At 39.6% G+C, this 22,374-nt stretch overlaps 1 protein-coding gene across 4 annotated transcripts in view; it reads right to left on the bottom strand.

Annotated features, from left to right (window-relative positions):
- Nucleotides 1–21,922, bottom strand: part of CNTRL (centriolin) — an 85,037-nt gene extending 63,115 nt beyond the window's left edge. For 2 of the 4 annotated variants that reach the window (XM_047068826.1, XM_047068851.1), the window contains exons 1-6: nucleotides 21,817–21,922; nucleotides 14,686–14,933; nucleotides 11,026–11,156; nucleotides 7,028–7,158; nucleotides 5,327–5,468; nucleotides 2,733–2,919 (exon numbers count right to left, since the gene is read on the bottom strand). In XM_047068826.1, the coding sequence (XP_046924782.1) occupies nucleotides 2,733–2,919; nucleotides 5,327–5,468; nucleotides 7,028–7,158; nucleotides 11,026–11,156; nucleotides 14,686–14,902 (808 nt within the window). In that variant the 5' untranslated portion in view covers nucleotides 14,903–14,933; nucleotides 21,817–21,922. Of the gene's footprint in view, nucleotides 1–2,732; nucleotides 2,920–5,326; nucleotides 5,469–7,027; nucleotides 7,159–11,025; nucleotides 11,157–14,685; nucleotides 14,934–19,230; nucleotides 19,343–21,816 lie in introns of all 4 variants that reach the window. The other 2 variants (XM_047068834.1, XM_047068841.1) reach the window with 2 other exon arrangements.
- Nucleotides 21,923–22,374: the final 452 nt, after the last annotated feature.

Below are 22,374 nucleotides of genomic sequence, written 5' to 3'. Positions count from 1 at the left end.
CCAGGTGTGATGTTTCCTAGGTATGCTCTTAGGTTACCCTGCATCTGTGCTGTGGCCTTCATCACCCAATGAGTTGTAAGATGTGATCAAATAGCTAGGCTGTCGGCCTTTCCCACTAAACCTTTGTAAAAGCAGAAACTGCATGTGTCTGGTTCACTACTGGATCCCAAGAGCCTTAAAGGCTCCTAATTAATATTCAAAGTCATGTTCATAAGTAATTTAAACATTTGCCCGAAAACTGTATTTATATGATGACTTTCCTTTGCATTATTTATATTTTCAATGATCCCAAAACATAAACTCCAGGGTAACAAATATGGACTTAAAATAAATAAATAAAAATGTGTCCTATTTCGCAAGCATGAGATCAAACCATATGAAACTGCTGTTTTTCGTAAGTCAAAATGGACTAACATTAATTTCAAATGATAGAACATAGACTCATTTCCTAATGCTCTGACATAACTATTTCATACCTTTCTCTTTCTTTTCAAGACTCCCATACTCCTTTCATTTTCTTTCTCAGCTGATGACCTCATATTCCATTGAGAAAACTTAGACCCCACCCCCGGGAACGTTCTCATTTTCCTACCACCAAAGCAATAAAACTACCCACAACTGCACACATCTTTGCTCCCTTCTGATTAAGTGTCTCTCTTATCAAGAGACAATCTTTCCTCTTTTTCTCTGATCCCATCTTGCGCTGTAAGAATTGAGCCATGATTGTCTCTCCACTCCACTCCTGAATATTCTCTTTCTTTCTTTGGTTACTGCATTCAGTTCTGCCCATTTCCTGGTCTGGAAGCTATAGGTGAATAAATATATATATGTATGTATGTATATATATATATATATATATATATGTATGTATGTATATATATACATATATATGTATATATATGTATGTATGTATATACATATGTATATATACATATACATGTATATGTACATACATATATTTTTTAACTGAAAAATTTAAATTTAAATGATTTAAAAAATCATTTATTAGGTACTAGGAGAGAGAAATTATGGGAGAAAATTTCAAATATTCACCCAAATGTCTCCCTTCCATTCACTCTTGGATCTATATAATCTAGCATTTTTCCAACCACTCCTTATATGTTGCCCATCTAAAGCACTTCTCTGTGCTCATCTTATTTTCTCTTTATGTCTTAGCAACATTCAACGTAGCTGACCACTTCCTCTCATGAAATCTTGGGGTTTTGCAACCCACTACTTCCTGGGTTTCTCCTTACCTTGTTGGCCTCTCTTAGTCTCCTTAGGTGGCTCACCTTCTTGCTCCTCCCAACGCCTGTCTGAGTGAGCCAATCAATTCCAGTGGGATTAAATTCTGTTATGCTGACAAACAATTATCTCTAGGACAGATCTCTTTGAACTTCAGACGCACATTTCCAACCTTCTTCTTGGTTGTCTCACAGCCATTCAAACTCAGCATTCTGAATTCTCCCTTTTTTATGTACAATATCACCAATCGAATCACTTACTTAAGCCAGAAGCCTGGGAAATATCCAATTCATTAGAAAATGTTGCTAATTCTACCTCCAAAACTGATCTGTCTATTCCACATCCACCACCTAAATACAAGCCACCATTTCTAGCCTAGATTACCATAATAGCCTCTGAACAAGTCCTTTTATCTCCATTTGCCTTGTTCTAAATCAATCTCCATCTTACATTAAAAATCATCTTTAAAAAAAATTTTAGTTCCAGTATTTTTTTTTAATGTTTATTTATTTTTGAGAATGAGAGAGAGAAAGCAAGCATGAGCAGGGGAGGGGCAGGGAGAGAGGAGGAAAGATGATCTGAATCAGGATCTGCGCTAACAGCACAGAGCCCGATGCAGGACTCGAACTCACGAACCTTGAGACCATGACCCGAGCCGAAGTCAGATGCTCAACCAACTGAGCCACCCAGGCGTCCATCCAGTATTCTTAACATACAGTGTTATATTAGTTTCAGGTATACAATTCAGTGATTCAACAATTCTACACATTACTCAGTGCTCTCATCATGCTAAGTGTACTCTAAAAATAATCATTAATATATAAACTGGATTGTGTCCCACTGCTGCCTAAAAATTCTCAATTGCTTCCCATTGCCCCTGAAATAAAATCCAAACCCCAAGGCCCTGTGTCATCTCATGCCTCCCCTCATCTCTCCCAACTTTTGCTTGAGCGACTCTGCAGTCGTACTGATCTTTCAGTTCCTTAATTTACCAGGGTCTTTCCAGCCTGAGAGTGCAAGCAAGCTGTCCCTCTCCTTGAATGCCTTTGTTTACATGGCTAATCCTCTCCTGCCTCTGCCTTCTGCTTACAGGTCACTTCCTCAGAGAGCCATACCTTTACATCACTTTACCCAAAAGCGTGTCCTCCTCTGTTATTTTACCTGAGTTTGCTCGCTTTTTGTCTGTCTTTTCCACTACAACACAAGCTGCCTGAAGGCCAGTACCAGTATCTTGTTCACCATTGTACCCTCGGTGCCGGACACAGTGCCTGGCTCACAGTACGTGCTCAATGAATATTTGCCAAGTCTTAATAATGTTAATGTACAATTGTTGTATAATGATGTTGATGTCAATTGATTTATGATGCATTTTCCACGCAAATTGTAAGAGCATTATAAAGTTCATACGTCAATATATTTTTCTGGATAACTCCTGCAAATAAATTCCTCCCCCACCCAAATTTAGTTTTTTAAAAATGTCACCTTACCTAAACTGAATCTCTCAAAAGCTTCCTGTCTGTCCTGAGTAGTTACTGGCTGACCTTCCAGACTTTCTAATGAGCGAAGGTGAAAAATGGTAAACTGGATGTAATGAGGAAGGGCCACAACTGGATTTTCAAGTAGGATCAGAGAAGTCAAATCTTGAAGTGGTTTCAACTTGCTTACATCTTGGAGCTGAAATGATATATAACATTAGTATTAGTATAAGTTAATTTTAAAATAAAAACATACCCAAGGAAGTAAGAAATCAAGAAAATTGCTATCAGCATGGCAAGGAACCCATGGTCCTATGCATAGAACCCATTATCCAAAACTGGTGTAAGGGGAGGAACAGAAAGGGAGTATCTGAGTATCTAGAGTATATCAGAGGAGTATTAGGCATTTTCCATATACCATTTCATTTATGATTCCTCACAATAACCTATGATATAAACACCACCTTAATTTTGGAGATGAAGAAACTGAGGTTCAAAGAAGTTAAATAACTTGCCCAAAGCTCAGAGCTTACAAATGAACAAAACAGGATCTGAATTCCAGTCTGTGTAACTTAAAACCTAGTATCTTTTCACTGTACTGACTGAACACATCAAAAATATAAATGGCTATAAAAAAAGATTTTGGCAAATCTTCAGGTAACGGTTACAACTGATAGTTAAAATAAATAAGAATATGGAGGGCTACTCACATTTTTGAAGTATGATTTTTATGTTTATCCAAAGAGGATTTTAAAAGGTTGAGAAACACTATTTAAAAAAAAATTTTGTTAACGTTTGTTAATTTTTTGAGAGAGAGCGTGAGCATGAGCAGAGAAGGAGCAGAGAAAGAGGGAGACAGAATCTGAAGCAGGCTCCAGGCTCTGAACTGTCATCACCGAGCCTGATGTAGGGCTGGAACCCACAAGCCGTGAGATTATGACCTGAGCCAAAGTCATATGCTTAACTGACTGAGCCACCCAGGCGCTCCGAGAAACACTATTTTTAATAGCTAGTACAAATAAATCTCCTCTCACAAGTGAATGTGTATCACTCTTACTGATGTCAATGTCAAATATAAACTGGGATGAAAAAGTCATGCAAAATTAGAAATGATGATAAATACTTATTGAATGATTTTCCTGTTAACATCAGCTGACACCAAATCCTATCTGAAAATCAACTACTTTGAGAAGTATTTTTAGCAAATTTTAGATTCATGGCTCCCACTTTCCATCACTCCATGAGCCACAAGAGCTCCAAAGTGATGCTGTGCAACATAGTACAGGGCTTGGGCTCTTCTGAGGCTGTTGGGCTGTTGCAGTGAAATGGCACAGAGTCATCTTACCACAACTTTATAAAAGGTGAAATAAAAAAGCATAGACAATGTGAATTGCACCGCAATTAAACAAATGTTGATTATCATTATTGGCTTCCATTGGTGAAGGTTTAAGGAATACAACCCTAAGAGTTATTTAGTGTTCTAAAGTTTTTAAAGCATTTTCACATCTATCATTTTATCTGAGCCCCATAACACGCCGGTAAGGAAAGAAGGCAGGGCAGAATTTGGTTTTTTTCCAATTTAAACAATGAGTTTTAGGCAGATAAAGGGATTTTCCAAGGTCACAGAAGGCAGGTCTAGACCCATATTAGAAGGCACAGCTTTTTTTTTTTTTTTTAATGTTTATTTATTTTTGAGAGACAAAGAGAGAAAGTGTGTGAGCAGGGGAGCAGCAGAGAGAGAGAGAGAAAGAAAGACACAGAATCTGAAGAGGCTCCAGGCTCTGAGCTGTCAGCACAGAGCCCCACGCGGGGCTCGAACTCACAAGCCATGAGATCATGACCTGAGCCGAAGTCGGAAGCTTAACTGACTGAGCCACCCAGGCGCCCCAGAAGGCACAGCTTTTATTGTCTATTCTATGACTGATGTTCTTTAAATTAGGCATGATTGTTCCTCATTTTAATATAAATTTAAGTAAATCAATGTTTTTACTTAACAAATACATATTGAACACCTGTGTAAATGTCAGAAGAAAATAATAAATTATACTCCAAAGAAAAATATACAGGATTATCAGATTGTGTGAGCCATGATAACAAAGTTGTTCTAATATAAAGAGCTAGTGATTAACCTTCTACAACACCTGACATTATAATCAAGCTTAATTTGTAAGTCTGAAAAAAACAACAGTGACCTGGATTTTGTTCTGTTCCTGACATTCAGGGACCTGGATTTTGGCCCACGTTGTGTGCTTTGGGTAACAGACTCAACCCAAAAATGGAAAAAAGACTATACTATCTGATAGTATTATAAAAATAATCCCTTTCCTGCCTCCTTAAAAAAAGTTTTCTGAGGCTCAAATGAAATGGTAGATGCAGAAATCCTAAGAGGCCAACTCTCAGTTACCATGGAACTTTGCACAACCAGAAAGGCCTATATGTATTTACCCTGGAGAGTCCTTGATTATGCCTGAATTCGATATCTGGTCACAGGACCAAGAACCTTGAAAGAAGAAATCTCATTTTTTTTAAAAAAAACTTAGATTTTAACTTTTTTTTCCACAAGTCTAAAAATTTGAAAAACATCCTTGCTACTCTGAATAACTTACCGATGATATCTTGTTGCCTTTCAGATTGAGGATTCGCAAAGATTTTAACTTCTTCCCTAACCATATTGGGATATGTTCAATTTCATTTCCTGCAAGGTTTAGCTTTTGCAAATTATGCATATTTTCTATGCCTTCAATTTTGCTGGAAAAAATAAAATCAAATTTAGTAAATATAATGATACAGTGCTTCCCTTGTATGTTTAGAATAAATTGCCTTGGTTTTATGTGGGGTTAATTTTCGTAATTAAAATTTGTTAACCCTTTTTATAAATGAGAAACAAACAAAAAGTGGCTGAAAAGAAATTGATCAGAACAGCTAAGCTGCCAACTCTTCATTACTGGGTCAGGAATCCTACATATCTTACTATCAAACTTTAGGATCCCACAATACAGAAAAGAGTCTGTCCGTGGCATTCTTTTTTTTTTTCTTTCAACGTTTTTTTTTTTTTTTTTTTTTTTTTTTTTATTTATTTTTGGGACAGAGAGAGACAGAGCATGAACGGGGGAGGGGCAGAGAGAGAGGGAGACACAGAATCGGAAACAGGCTCCAGGCTCCGAGCCATCAGCCCAGAGCCCGACGCGGGGCTCGAACTCACGGAGCGCGAGATCGTGACCTGGCTGAAGTCGGACGCTTAACCGACTGCGCCACCCAGGCGCCCCTGTCCGTGGCGTTCTAATCACTGTGAGAAGTACTACTGGGAAGCTAGAGGAGAGCTGAAAATCTCAAGAGCACACACACGCTATGCCAGCAAGATATGGCTGCCATTTTGAACTTGTGGCCTCCCTAAAACAACACTGTATTTATGAACATAAATATTTCAGTCAGAATATTTAAATCAATAAAGCATCACTCACACTGAGGAATTTTCACTGATGAAACATTTTCCCAACTGAATTGTCAAATTAATTTCTTGGTAAGTTTTCTATATGGGCAAATATTTCCAAGCTTTTATATCTTCATTTTCACTTTATTGAAATTGCTTTCATTACGATCAATTATTTTTTATATAAACCTTATGTTAAGGATTTAACTCATTAATCAGGTTTTTTCCCCCATTCCATTTTTGTTGTATTAGAGCCTCTGCCACTGTTAGTTGTTTTATTTTGTTGGCCACCTGTATCTACCAAGTCTAAGACAGGGCGAAGTATATAAAGATTTTCAAGATTTGACAACTGCATCCTTTAGTTTATAACAGGTTTTCTATGTGTATTTTTTTGCCACTGCCAGTTTTATTATGTTTCTTTCTCACAGTAATATATACTATGAAGTGGAAACATGACTGAGAGTGTATTTCTTAGAGCAATAAACAAAAAACTTCAGGATAAACACATAGGATCAAAACACATTGGAATATCTTTAGGATCAAAATGATAGGGTTAAAACACTGCTTCCTGTCAACTTTCTTAATGTAGTAAGGCAGTGGATCAAAGACTCTACCTGTGAAAACTTCCTGTCAAAAACAGAATTAAGATAAAACTTGGTACTCATGTATCTCCTTGGATAACGCTAGAAAGATATTATTCTGCACTTTAGTAATGCCAAAACACAAAAGCAGTTATATGTGAAGCACTAGGCTAGCAATGAATGAGGATCCAGGTGTCTGCTATTTCAAAGGACTCTTTCAATTCAGTAATGTGAGTGGCATTAATCTCTCTAACAAAGACAACCCTGCAATGCTACCTAAAGAAGTACTTACTTACCAGATTTTGTTATATGATAAGTTGAGTTCACGTAATTTTACCAGCTTGTCCATCTTCTCAATCTTCCCTATTATATTATAGCTGAGATTCAGTACTTCAAGTTTAACACATTTTTCCAAATTTTCGATATACTAATTGGAAACAAATGAATACTTTAGACAACAGATTCTTTGACATAAAGTACACCGTGTATGTATGTGCATCAGGGGCTGTTTTGATCAGTCACCAGAAAATAATAAACCCTTACGGCTCTCCTGGACAATCCCTTGGTATGGGATTCCTTTGACCAGGAATAGCAGCTCTCCCCAAACTTTCCTTGCCCTTCGACAGACAACACTTCCTATGTACTGAGACACTCAAGACTGTCCACCAAGAATTCCACCTCAACTTTTCTATCCCTCTCCCTCTTCTCCTTCTTTCTTCAAAGTTCAGCTAGGTACGTACACTCTTGCATCATCTCATCTACCCCCCTCCCCCCACCCCATGCTCTTGCATCTTCAATCTCTATCTCTCCTGGATCAAATTTAAAAAGTCACTATTCAGAGGCACCAGGGTGGCTCGGTCAGTTGAGTGTCCAACTCTTGATTTTGGCTCAGGTCGTGATCTCAAGGTTCATGGGCTCGAGCCCTCCATCAGGCTCTGCATGGACAGCTTGGAGCCTGCTTGGGATTCTCTCTGTCCCTCTCTCTCTCTCTCTCTCTCTGCCCTCCCCCTATCCCCCAGCTCCCTCTCTCTCTCTCAAAATAAATAAAGTTTTTTGAAAAGTCACTATTCAAAAGACAGCTATTATGCAGTTACTACATACCAGATACAGCACCAGGCAATGGATACCAATGAACTAGACCATCCCCTCTGCTACAGGAGCTTTTTTTCGACAGGCTCAGTCTCCTCTGTATAAAGCAAATCACCTCGCGCTGAACCTGTTTTCCTATCAAGCTATCATTTTATCTCCTTTATTTGTGACCATGTCCTCATAAGAGTTGTGTATATTTGTTCATTCTGCTTTCCATTTCCTCTTACTCTATTGGTAAGGCAGTATATCTTCTGCCTTTACTAGGTAATCAAATAGTTCTAAGACTGCCATTCATTCATCCATTCTACACATATTTCTCAAACATGGATTATGTGCCAGGAACTGTTCTAGGTACTGGAAATACAGTGCTGAATAAGGAAACCAAAGTCCTTGTTTTCATTCGCGGAGAAAGCCAGTAAAGAAATAAACAACATTTTCAGACGTTGAAGCATATTCACAAGAAAAGAAAGATAACGTGACATGACAGCATGCAAGGCATCCAGAGGGCAGATCTGTCTGCTGTGTTCACTGTGATAGCATAAATGCCTGGCATATAATGGGCACTGAATAAATACTCAGTGACTGAAAGAATGAGGAGTCACTGAGAAGGGAGTTAATTGCAACTGGGTGGCACACAGAGGATGTACACTGAGCTGAGACCTAAATAACAAAAAGCCAGCTGTGTGAACAGGCAGAGTAAAAAAGAAAAAATACAAAGGCCCTAAAAGAATGAACTTGGTTGGTGTGAGAAACAGAAGGACTTTTTAACCACCAGATCCAAATGACTTCTTCTAAGCTTTAGTCCTATTTAATGATTCCGTGACATTTATCATCCGTTCGTGCTTGATGTTCTCCCTCCACTGGCCTCTCTCCATCATACTCTTAGATCTTCTGTTCTCATAGCCCCTTCAGCCTCTCCTCTGTGTGCTTTCTCTGATTCCCCTTCACTATTTCTCCTCTTAATGCTAGGCATTCTTCTAGGAAGCTCTATGTTCCCAGAGATCAGAAACCGAGCTTATTTACCTGTGTATGGTGTTCCTATAGACTAACATAATGTCTGGCATATAATAAGCATACAGTAAATATTTACCACTTTGGTGTCATTTTTGCAACTTGTAAACTCCAGAATGTCTCCTTTTTCCTTTTTTAAAAATTTTTATTTATTTATTTTGAAAGGGGATAGGGACAGTGGGAGAGAGAATCTGCACTGTCAGTGCAGAGCCCTACATGGGGCTTGATCCCACGACCATGAGATCATGACCTGAGCCAAAATCAAGAGTAGGATTGAGCCAACAGCTGAGCCACCCAGGTGCCCTCTCCTGTTTCCTTTTTAATTACATAAGTAATACATAAATATATTCTAATGAAAATTTCAAACGAAACATAAGAAGCTCTCTTCATCACGTCCCCAGGCCCATGTAAAAGATCCCACTGATCAAAGGTAGCCATTGTTGAAATACATCTGTACCTTTCAATTCATTTACATCCATACATACACATATATAAAAACAGAATTTTTAGATCTTACTATACAAGATGTTTTAGAACTTGCTTTTTTTCCCTATTAAATACACTGGACATTTTCTCATGTTAATACATAGAGTTCTAACTCAATTTTCTAAAAAACTTGGTAGTATTTCATGGTATACTGTATCATAATTCATTTAAAACCAATCCCCTATTGACATTTGGTTATTTCCAACTTTTCTATTTTAAATAATGCTTAATAAACATGCCTATATACTTTTGGATAAATGTATATGTAAATCAAGTACAACAGACATTGAGGAGTAGAATTGCTGGGTTAGTAAGTATAAACTCAGTAAATATAAACTCAATTTCTGAATCAAATAAGTACATTTGACATTTGGATAAATGCTACCAGTCTTTATAAAATGCAGCACCAATCTGTATGTCCCACTAAGACCATATGATAATATGCACTTCCCACACCTTTCTGAACATGAAATAATCCTTTTGATTCTTGTCCATTAGACACACAAGATGGAAAATGGTACCAAACTCTTATTTTATTTCATATTTATTTGATGTTAATTAAGTTGAATACATTTTCATGTCAGTATTAGTCATTTATAATACTTTTGCGAATGCCTTGTTCATACCCTTTGCACATTTTCCATTGAGTTGTCTCTCTTACCAAATTGTAGAAGCTCTTTACATTATATGGGTATTGTTACAGATGTTGAAAACAGTCCCTGCCAGTTTGTTGCTTTTAACTTTTTAAAAGGTACCTTTCATTAAACACTTTTTTTTTTTCTTCAACGTTTTATTTATTTTTGGGACAGAGAGAGACAGAGCATGAACGGGGGAGGGGCAGAGAGAGAGGGAGACACAGAATCGGAAACAGGCTCCAGGCTCCGAGCCATCAGCCCAGAGCCCGACGCGGGGCTCGAACTCACGGACCGCGAGATCGTGACCTGGCTGAAGTCGGACGCTTAACCGACTGTGCCACCCAGGTGCCCCTCATTACACAGTTTTTAATCTTTACACAAGCTAAGTCTGTCAATATTTTTCTACGTGGCATTAAGGCTGGTGTTTGCTTAAAGGGCTTTCCCGACTCTTCTAAAATATATTCTCCTATATTCTTTCCTAATACTGTTACGGTATTTTTGTGGGTTGATTTTGCTTCGGTCTCATTAAGATATTCAACCTTCTGGAATTAATTTTTGTGACTATTGTAATAGGCATCTAAGTTTATATATTTTCCAGTTCAAAAATTTAAGTCATCTTTTACAATGTGTTCATATTGGATAGTTTATGAATAAAGCAGTAAACACTCTAGGGCAGGGATCAACAAGCTTTTTTGGAAAAAGCCACGTAATGAGTATTTTTGGCTTTGTGGGCCTTATAAAAAACAGCCACAGACAATATTCATGATAAATGAGTGTGGCTGTGTTCCAATAAAATTTTATGTACAAAAATAGGCAGCAGGCCCGATTTGGCCTTACAAGCTGTAGTTTGCCAATCACTTCTCTAGAGAGAATCCAATAATGTATAGAATAGTAACAGCTTATGAATGTGAAAATGTCATAGTTCTGACAGAACTTTCACTGGAAACAATACAATATCTGCTACAAATTAGCAAGAGATGTTACTGTAAATCTAATATAATCTTTTAATTTTCAGTTTTAAAACACAGGAAAATTAAAAACAATGCCCATATTTAGAAATGCTGATAACTTACCCTAAATTTCTTGCCACCATCTTTAGCAAGTGAAAGGTTCAGAGATTTTACCAAGGCCAAGTTGTCCTGTTTAGTAAGTTTTTTAACAAGGGCCTCTGTAATATATCGGACTCCTGCATGTGAATCAGCTTCTGCAATTAGAGAAACAGATCATCATCAGTAGATGACATACATTTTCTGAAAAACATATTAGTTTGATGTTATATAACAAAAAAAAATTGTTTTAAGCCATGCAAATATAAAAACAGCTGGTTAGTGCTAATTGCAATGTTTAAATGTTACTCTATATAGCATTATATAATAATAATTATATAGCATCTATAATAATGTCACTAAATATTAACCATGTACCACGCTGTGCTAAGTGCTTTACACTTACAAAATTTCATTTGTAGGACAAATTTTTGAAATAGAAATTACTATATCTATTTATTTTTAAAAAATTATAACAGTTTGCTCAAGATCTTGTAACTAGTGATGTGCAAATCCAGGCTTGAACGCAGGCAGATGAATCTAAAACATACACTTGAAACAAAATTTAACGTTTATTCATTTTTTTGAGAGACAAGAGAGAGTGGGGGAGGGGAAGAGAGAGAGAGAGAGAGAGAGAGAGAGAGAGAGAGAGAGAGAGAGACAAAATCCAAAGCAGGCTCCAGGCTCTGAGCTGTCAGCACAGAGCCCAACAAGGGGCTTAAACTCAGGAACCGTGAGATCATGACCTGAGTCGAAGTCAACTGCTCAACCAACTGAGCCACCCAGGCACCCCTAAAACTTACACTTTTAATAATTATGCAGCACTGAAGTTTTCAGCAATATTTTGATGTTAGCTTTTTTTTTTTTAAATAAACTGGCAATAACCTGGGTTTATTTTTTAAATTCCAACCTAAAGTTCAAAAACACTGGAATTCTTTCTATATATATTTATATATACATATGTGTACATATAATTATTGTCTACATAATTTATCGTGTGTGTGTGTATATATATATATATATATATATATATACATATACATAATTTATTGTCAAATTGGTTTCCATACAACACCCAGTGCTCATCCCAATAGGTGCCCTCCTCAATGCCCATCATCCACGTTCCCCTCTCCCCCACCTGCCATCAACCCTCAGTTTGTTCTCAGTATTTAAGAGTCTCTTATGGTTTGCCTCCTTCCCTCTCTATAACTTTTTTCCCCCTTCTCCTCCCCCATGGTCTTCTGTTAACTTTCTCAGGATCCACATAGGAGTGAAAACATACGGTATCTGTCTTTCTCTGCCTGACTTATTTCACTTAGCATAACACTCTCCAGTTCCATCCATGTTGCTACAAAAGGCCATATTTCATTCTTTCTCATTGCCACGTAGTATTCCATTGTATATAAACCACAATTTCTTTATCCATTCATCAGTTGATGGACATTTAGGCTCTTTCCATAATTTGGCCACTGTTGAAAGCACTGCTATAAACATTGGGGTACACGTGCTCCTATGTATCAACACTCCTGTATCCCTTGGGTAAATTCCTAGCAGTGCTATTGCTGGGTCATAAGGTAGATCTATTTTCAATTTTCTGAGGAACCTCCACACTGTTTTCCAGAGCAGCTGTACCAGTATGCATTCCCACCTACAGTGCAAGAGGGTTCCCGTTTCTCCACATCCTCTCTAGCATCTATAGTCTCCTGATTTGTTCATTTTAGCCACTCTGACCGGCGTGAGGTGGTATCTCAGTGTGGCTTTGATCTATATTTCCCTGATGAGGAGTGACATTGAGCATCTTTTCATGTGCCTGTTGACCATCGGGATGTCTTCTTTAGAAAAGTGTCTGTTCATGTCTTTTGCCCATTTCTTTACTGGATTATTTATTTTTTGGGTGTGGAGTTTGGTGAGTTCTTTATAGATTTTGGATACTAGCCCTTTATCCCATATGTTTGCAAATAACTTTTCCCATTCCGTCAGTTGCCTTTTAGTTTTGTTGATTGTTTCCTTTTCAGTGCAGAAGCTTTTTATCTTGATGAGGTCCCAATAGGTCATTTTTGCTTTTAATTCCCTTGCCTTTGGAGATGTGTCGAGTAAGAAATTGCTGTGGCTGAGGTCAGATAGGTTTTTTTCCTGCTTTCTCCTCTAGGGTTTTGATGGTTTCCTATCACATTCAGGCCCTTCATCCATTTTGAGTTTATTTTTGTGAATGGTGTAAGAAAGTGGTCTAGTTTCATTCTTCTGCATGTTGCTGTCCAGTTCTCCCAGCACTATTTGTTAAAGAGACTGTCTTTTTTCCATTGGATATTCTTCCCTGGTTTGTCAAAGATTAGTTGGCCATACATTTGTGGGTCCAATTCTGGAGTCTCTATTCTATTCCATTGGTCTGTGAGAAACACTGGAATTCTTAAAAATCTTTTCTTAAATGGTGAGAAACTCAAATTTGTTAATCTTATAAATAGAGAATAACACCACATATTTTATAAAGCACTAACGTGATGGATTGCATACCCTGTCCTAAGCCTGCATATTGCTATCAAAGTTTATTAAAGCCATCTTACATTTTACAAAAGCAGCTGTAAAAAGAAAATTCTTCATGAGTCAGAAAAAATTAATGCTGGGTTCCCGATTCAGGCTGTGTGACAAAGATTTCCTATGACTGTTTATAATACATTAATATTACGTTTATTCTGGTTCCAAATAAAATGATTTTCCTTTACTTTGGAAAGAAACTAATATTCTCAAATATTAATCAAATTAGAGTCAGCAATGTACCAACTGGCAGCAAGGGTATAGTCTGAACTCAATTGCTGATCTGATAAGGTTTATTAATAAAAACCAATCAAATAGATAGCTATGACTTCATGACTTAACAAAGAAATCACATAGTTTTCATTCACATTTAGTCACATTAAATCGTTTCGTTGAAAAAAAATCTGAAAACAGATTCCCACACTAACAGACTGTCTTTAAGAAAGAAATAAAAACAAAACCTTGGTGGAATATTTACATGTCCCTTACAGGAAAATCAGTCCGTTCACAGACAGGCACTCTGTCAATAAGCAGACTGGAATAGTGCAAGGGTGGATAACATTTCTGCACTGAATTAAGGCACTCCACTCTGAAGTGAACACATACGCTTTTCCTCTAACCAAAGATGATGGTAAATTTGGCAGATGAGCACTAAGGCACTCTCCCACCACGGGAAATAAAGCTTCCTCTTTCTGGAAGCTCCCTTCTCCTTTGCCCTCAGCTTTCAGACAGCTTCACCCTCACCCAGAAGACTTCATCCTCCACTCTCCTTAGACACTTTCCATCGGCATAAACAATAGGTCGTGTTAGTACCAAGATACGTATTTCACTTGGACCAAAAAGGTACGTTCAGTATTTTCCATCTCTACTCAAGAATATGTATTCAAATTCTTAAAAATTTTTTTTTTTTTTTTAGTGTTTATTATTTCTTTTTGAGACAGAGACAGAGCGTGAGCAGGGGAGGGGCAGAGAGAGACACACACACACACACAGAACCCAAAACAGGCTCCAGACTCCGAGCTGTCAGCACAGAGCCCGACACGGGGCTCAAACCCACAAACTGCGAGATCATGACCTGAGCCAAAGTTGGACGCTTAACCGATTGAGCCACCCAGGTGCCCCTGTGTTCAAATTCCTAAGATTAAAAAGCATTACCTTTATGGTCTTGGTAGTCCAGAAGCATAGTGCTTTCATCTGTGATCTCACCTTGCTCATGCCACTGTCCTCCAAAATGAAAAGGCAGAGTCTCAGATCCACTTAAAGGTGAAAGTGACCTAGATCTCATATTGGACGTGAGGGATGGTGAACTAGGAGAACGCGGTGATGGGGGCATCTTTGCTTTGGAAAATTTTTGCTGAGAACCTTTCTTCATGGCAAGAATAAAGCCAGGTGTCCATCAAAACCTGTAAGAGTTTTCAGCATATTTAATAAGGTTAATTTTTTAGAGTTCTCAAAACTATTAATTTCTAGCATTTTTAAAGTAAGTTCTATGCCCTAAGTGGGGCTCAAACTCACAACCCCAAGTTCAAGACTCGTAGGCTCTAATGACTGAGCCAGCCAGGCACGCCCCTCTTTCTAGTGTTTTTAAGGTGACAACATTAGAAACTCAGAGGCTATAGATGCCAGGATCCATACTATTCCAGGCAGATGGAAGCGGACACTGCTTCAGACACTGCTGATCACCTGGCCAAAGGAAAAGCAGACTTTCAGAGGGTCTTGTATTGACACATGCTCCACCCAGAAGTTTTACTTGTCATTTCTGTTCTCTATTGGGCCAAACTAATCACAACACCCCTCATACCCACAAAGGTCCTAGAATGCAAGAAGGTAGAAATATCTGGCAACCAGCAGTATTTCATACTGATGAGTACTCTCTCCTCCTGATAACGTTTCTTCTTTCACTTCTGGGACACCACATTCTCCTGGTATCCTCCTGCATCTGTGGCCACTCCTTGGCTTCCTTTGCTGGTTCACACTCTAGTCAATCCTCAAATGTCAGAGCTCCTCAAGTCTCTTCTACTCTCTCTAATCTCACTTTACACAATCTAATGCACACCCATGGCTCCCAGTGTCACCTCTATACTGATGTTTTTATATTTATTCCAACCTCTCTCTTGAGGTCCAGACTCCTATTCCCAACTGTCTCCTTGATATCTCATTGCCTTAGTAACTCAACGTGTCCAAACTGAATTTATCATTTCCCCCATTCCTCCATTTTCCTCCCATATAGAACAATGCACAAAACATAAGTGTGCAGCTCCATGAATTCTTATACACTGAATACAACCAGTATCCAGATCAAGAAACAGAATATTACCAGAACCCCAGGAGCCTCCTCATGCCCCCTTCTAATCATTAACCCCCACACCTGGGGAATCACTATCCTGATTTCCAATGCCAGAGGTTTTTTAAACTATTTTTTAAAAAGATTTTGATTTTTGAGTAATCCCTAGACCAAACCTGGGGCTTGAACTCACAACCCGAAGATCAAGAGTTGCACACTCTACCAACTGAGCCAGCCAGGTGCCCCAGAAACTATTTTTGAGCTGTATGGAAATGAAATCATAGAATATCTTTTATATCTGCCTTCTTTGTTAAACATTATGCTTCAGATATTCATTCACATTTGTCTCATTCTATTTGAAAAACATCTGATCACTTCAAACTCGCATGGCTTCTATTGCTTGCCCAAAATCAATTTTGTTGAAGTTCAGATCTTCCAGAAGGAACGGAAGCATTTATTGATGAAAGGGGCCTTAGTCAAATCCCTTTACTCTTCATAAAAGGAAATTAAGGCCCAGAACAGTAAATGACCTGGTCAAACACAATGCTAGCTGTAGTAACCATGAGAATCAGTTCTCCTCTCAAACTAATTTGTAACACAAATAACATAATTAACCTAGTAGAATGTAAGTTCCACGAAAGTAGGGATACTGTTCACTGATTTATTCCAGGCCTAGGACAGAGCTTAGCAGAAAGCAGATAAGTAATATTTACCTAATGAATTCTTCATGAAGAACTTGGAACTGACAAAATGATATTTAGTACCTCAGCAAAGGATATCTTCTTGAGCAATATTAGTCCTCAACCCCAAGACTCCTACTATGCAAGGTTAGGTTTATGCAAAACAGATTGTCATGATATACAATTGCTCTTAGAAGTATAATCATTCTAAAAACATTGCAAAAATTTTAAGTTTGACAAACTTTTAGGCAAAAAAAATCTTATAAAATGGACAGGCCCTGAGCAAGGGTGCATTAACAATGATCCTATTTTTATTCAACATCCATAATCTCTCCTACTCTCCCCTCTTAAAATATTAAGACAAAACACAAATTAATTTTTAGAAAAGTAGTTTTCAATTCAAAGATTTGGGGCAGCTCAAACGTTAATGCTACATAAATTGGTATTAGAAAGAGATATTATAATGGTTTGATGTGTGAAAACCTTCACAAGTATATGGGTATTATTATACAGGCTGGGATTATGAAGAAATTTATTTGTTAAATGGTTGGAACATACACAATATAGGTAAAAGAGAGCTGCCATTAATATAGTCAATCAATTAACCAACAATTGGCAGATGTAACACCTTTCAATGACTATATAGTCATTCTAGGAATGCTGATCTTACGCAAAAACATTTCTAGAATTCTTTTTTGGGTCCTGCTTTCAGAATTAATTTATACATCTCACAAGAAAATCAGACCCATTACTTCAGCTACAACTTTTTCCTTTCCCAGTTTGATCATTAACTTTACCAAGTGTCAAATACTGTGATAAGCTCTTACATGTATCATCACAGTAGAAGGAATAAATACAATTCCACGAAATAGCTGTTATTATCCCCCCCATAAAGATTAAAAGGTTAAGTAATTTGTTCAAAGTCCCAGAACTAATTAGTTAAGCCAAGGCTTGAATCCTGATCTAATTCCAAAGCCTGTGTCTTCATTACTGCATCATATTGGTGAGTTTTCTGGAGTCTAGATGTTTGATTTGCTCTCTAGAGCCTAGCATGTGCCTCACACGAAATAGACCAGAAAAAATGTCACTAAAGGACCTTGATCAATGAATAACATGTAATGTAAGAACAATTCCTGGAGGAAAAACAGAAAATTTAATACAACAGCATCACTGAACAATGATCTAGTTTCTTAAGTGACTAGTTTGAAGAGAGAAAAAAAAACCTGTTACATTCGTTTTTAAAAAGGGATTATTTTGGGGTGCCTGGGTGGCTCAGTCTGTTGAGCGTCCGACTTTGGCTCAGATCATGATCTCATGGTTCGATCTCCTGAGTTCGAGTCCCGCATAGGGCTCTGTGCTAACAGTGCAGAGCCTGGAGCCTGTTTCAGATTCTGTGTCTCCCTCTCTCTCTGCCCCCTCCCTCTCTCTTTCAAAAATAAATAAACATGAAAAAAAAATTTTTAAGTGATTATTTCACAATTATATATTACAATATGGCAACTTCCTTATATCAATAGTCTGGCTCACTTTAAACTACAAACTTCTATGTGTCTTTACTTTCTCTTTCATTTTTTTTAATGTTTATTTATTTTTGAGACAGAGAGAGAGCACGAGCAGGGGAGGGGCAGAGAGAGAGCGAGGCGGAGGACCCGAAGCAGGCTCTCAGCTGACAGCAGAGAGCCCGATGTGAGGCTTGAACTCTCGCACCATGAATGAGATCATGACCTGAGCTACAGTCAGACGCTTAACCCACTGGGCCACCTGGGCACCCCTCTCTTTCATTTTTTCATGTTAAACTATCCATATGGTTCAGAAAAGCCTCCTCCAAGTCACATAACAGCTCGTTATGCCAGTGACAAGGCTTTTGGTCCTAATTTCACAAGTGTGGCAAAAAACTTGTGTTACTATCACACTACTCTGCCACGGAAACCAGTCTCTTAGGAATACTATTGGTTCTGTAATAAGCTGAAATGGCTTCTCTTCTTAAATAAGGTTAGTATGTTCAAACTTGAGGACAGCTAAGAGGCATGTGCTTTAAAAATAAAATGATAAAAACTAATTAACTAATTAGTTAAAAATTGTATTTATTCCTGAATTAAAATGTAATTTTCATAAGGGCAAGAGATTAAAAAAATAAAAGAGGGGAGGAACAGGGCGGGCCCAGTGGTCACTTCTATGTATCTTTCTCTATCCTGTAACATGATAGAAAATTACATAATTAGAATAGTGTGTGCCACATGCTACAGAGATATGCTTTATAGATTTTTGAGTTTCGGGGCTAAAAAAAAAAGCACATCTTAGGGGCCCCTGGGTGGCTCAGTCAGTTGTGTGTCCGACTTCAGCTCAGGTCATGATCCTGCAGTTAGTGGGTTCAAGCCCCACATCAGGCTTGCTGCTGTCAGTCTATCAGAACAAAGCCTGCTTTGGATCTTCTGTCCCCCTCTCTCTGCCCCTCCCCCACTTGTGCTCTCTCAAAAATAAATAAACAGTTAAAAAAAAAAGCACATCTTATATTTCTATGCAATGCAATTATTTTGTATCCCACATCTTAGTCTTCTCTCTAAATTCTTAAAATATTGAACTGAACCATCCTGAATTCTCCTCATAACATCCTAAGGACTAAGACCTTCTGGGCCTCACTAGACTATCATGAAGTCCTCTGCTACCTCTCGCGATCAGAAAAACTCTGATCAGAAAAACCTTTACTCATTTATAGTTTTAAAAAAAATATCTTACAATGCATTTGGGAAATCTAGGTCAACTCCTTTCTTTTATGAATTGTAACGTGGCTCCAAAGTCACAATGCATTCTCAGGTCCCCTCTCTGGGTCGCCATAGCTCCTGTAAGACTTGGACATTCGAACAACAGATATGTATTACAATCTCATAAAACAGCTAACTCAGTAATAGTGAGCTAGGCTGTGCTTGAGAGCAGCTGGCATTATTTCAGAGACTAGCACCTGGACATAGTAAATTGTCAATTACAATTTTAAGGGAGGGATGGGGATGCTCTTTGACCCTAGATGTAGTTTGCAATCCCATAAAGACCAAGCCAGAGAAATAAGACACTTAGAGGCAGGGCTAGAATGTGTGAAGGGGCAGGATAAAGAGAAAGGAAAACAAGTCCAGAGCTGGAGGCATATTTCGAAGGCCCAGAAGGAGGTCTGCAGCAGCAAGAGAAAGTTCTTGGAATGATGGGATTATCAGAATCAAATGACCAGGTCAGAAAACACCATCCATCTTGTCACCCCCTTGCCCTGATACACAGCTTAGGAAAGACCATACCTCCCCCTCTATTCAGCCTTTCCTCGCACTTCTAACTTTCCATCTTGTTTGATCTTCTCCAAATGAGACAGACTTCCATTCTCCCCCAAACCCTCCCTCTTTCTTCCCAGCCCACCTCAATATGCAAACATTGATCCCCATTTCTTGACCTCCACATCCCTCTCCATCCTGTAGCCCTTGAATCACATCTCCGCACTTTCCCTACAATTCTACTTCATCCCATGCACATTGACCCACTTAAATACTCTAACTTTCTCTGGCCCTTTCAAATATGCTGATTCCCACTCCTCTCCAAAGGCAATCCTCCACTCCTGTGCTTGTCAGCCTCTGCCTCCCATACTTCATCCCATTCTCATTGCCGAGTTTCCCCACAAACACTGTCCCAATTCCCAAATGCTGTATTAGCCTCTTTTCCTCTGCAGTTCTTTCCAGCATCCTATCTCAACGCTTCTATATCCATCTTGGCTCCCCAAATTACTCATCTCAGCAAATACCCTGACATCCTAATCTCTATTATTATACTCTGACTTCAAATTATTCTCCCCCAACAAAATAGCCATTCCTCTATACCCAAACCTCTACCCATTCCTCCCCATCCCAATGTGATTGTTTGGACACTAGCCGTTCCCTTCCAACACCCTGACCTCCATGTCCTTTTTCACCCTATTAACATCCCGGGTTCTCTTCTCCTATCTCTCTCCATTCTACTCAGGTATCCTAAAACACAAGCTGCCCATCTCTTCCCATTAATTTATTTATTCGGTAACTCAGTTTTATTGAGTGACTTTTATGCACTAAGAACTGTGAGGCTCAGAAAATAATGCTGAGAAGGCAGGGTTTCTACACTCAAGATGCACAAAAGGATTACATCTCCCTATTATATACAGTCCCTGCACCAAGTAGTCTCCTTTAGAACATCTCACAATTACAATTAAATGATCATTTGCGCCGCAACTTGATTATTGCTTGTTTCCAAGCTACAAGACAGCAGAGATTCTATTGTTGCATGCACAATAAATATTTGTTGAATGAAAAGAGCACAGTGCTAAGCACTCTTAAAGACATTAGCAAATTTAAATTCTCACAGATGGTGTATAAGGTGAGAATTATTCATCTCATTTACAAGTGGCAGTATGTCATTGAGAATTAAGAGCTTGAATTCTGGAACTAAACAGCGGGAGTTCAAATCCTGCTTCTCTATTTACTGTGTGACATTAGGCAAATTACTTAACCTCTCTGGTCCGCAGTTTCTTCAACTTTAAAATGAAGATGGTCACTTCATACAGGTTATTTTAAATTCTCAATTAGTTAATACACGCGAAGGGCTTAGGGCTGAATTTGACACATACTGTACACTCTAAGGTAATTAGCAGTTATTTTTACAAATGAGAAAACATGCTCAGGAAGATTAAGGTACATGCCCAAAGTCACAGAGCGGGTTAAGTAACACAAGTTGGTAGAACCAAGACTTGAACCCAAGTTTTGACATCAGGATTCACCCATCCTTTAACCATTATACAACAAAATATTTGCTTTTCCTTTCAACATTTCTTCCCAATACCCTAACTTTCATCATTCTCCACGTACTGTATTCTGTCGGATACCAGGACACTCGTAAGGACACCCAAACCGTCCTTTATCCCTGCCATTCCCCGCAGACACTTGGCACACCCCTGCCTCTTCGTCCTCCTCCTCCTCCTCCTCCGGGTGTCAGGACCCCCATCCTTCTCGGAGCCGCACCCAACGTCCACACCTCCCCGCAGTCTGGTTCTCCATTCCCAACTGCCCCCCACACCCATGCCCACCAGTGACCTTCTCACTTCTCATCCAAACCTCCCTCCTTCATCCTCCTCCCCACGCCCGTTCCGGCCCTCCCCTCCTTCTCATCCAATCCCAATTTCCAGGCACACGCCCCCGCCCCCGGATCCATCCCGAGCCGTCCCACCCCACGCTCGCTCCAGGCCTTCCCGCCTTCGTCGCCAGCCCCCACCGCTCCGCCCGATGCCGGAGAACGGCCTCGACCCGGCCTGGCACTCACCGCCGAGGAGCCGATCCGAGCGGGCCCGCGGGACGAGGCGGGGCGGGAGACGCGCAGGTTGTTTCCTTCAGGCGTCCAGCGATGCGGCGGCCATTTTGTTGTGTTGTGCCGGTTGCCCAGGGGCCGCGCGCGCGGTGTGGGCGGGGCCTGCCGCGGCCACGCCTCTCCTGGGGCCGTTGAGTGGGCGGGGCACGGCTTCCCGCCGCCTTTGCCGCCCCGAACCTTGGCGCCTTGGGTCGCGGGGCGCTTTGGCGTCCTTGGCTGCCTGTGGACGCGAGCTTTCCTGCTGCAGTCGCCGACAGCCCATCTCCCTTCCCTGGGGCGAAGCCGCAGCTGCCTCACGCCAGACCTCGGACACGCTCCTGGTGGGCTGAGCCAGAGGCCGACCTGAGAGACCGACTTAGCGCAGTCGCCGCGCAACCGCCCTTTCGGTGCTGGCCGCAGCTTCTCCTGGCGCGGCCTATTTCTGAGGCGAGGGCTCTCCTTCCGGGACCAGTCAGGGAGCGAGCCGGGCCCGGGAAACCGGGCAGCGAACGTTCTCGTGCGCTGTGCAGAATA

Source organism: Lynx rufus, unplaced genomic scaffold, assembly GCF_022079265.1.
Source record: "Lynx rufus isolate CCGP_SWC_20201006 ecotype Redwood Valley unplaced genomic scaffold, mLynRuf1.p SCAF_10, whole genome shotgun sequence".
Taxonomy (NCBI): Eukaryota; Metazoa; Chordata; class Mammalia; order Carnivora; family Felidae; genus Lynx; species Lynx rufus.
The sequence above is the reverse complement of the archived record's forward strand: the minus strand, read 5'-3'. Positions and strand labels throughout refer to the sequence as shown.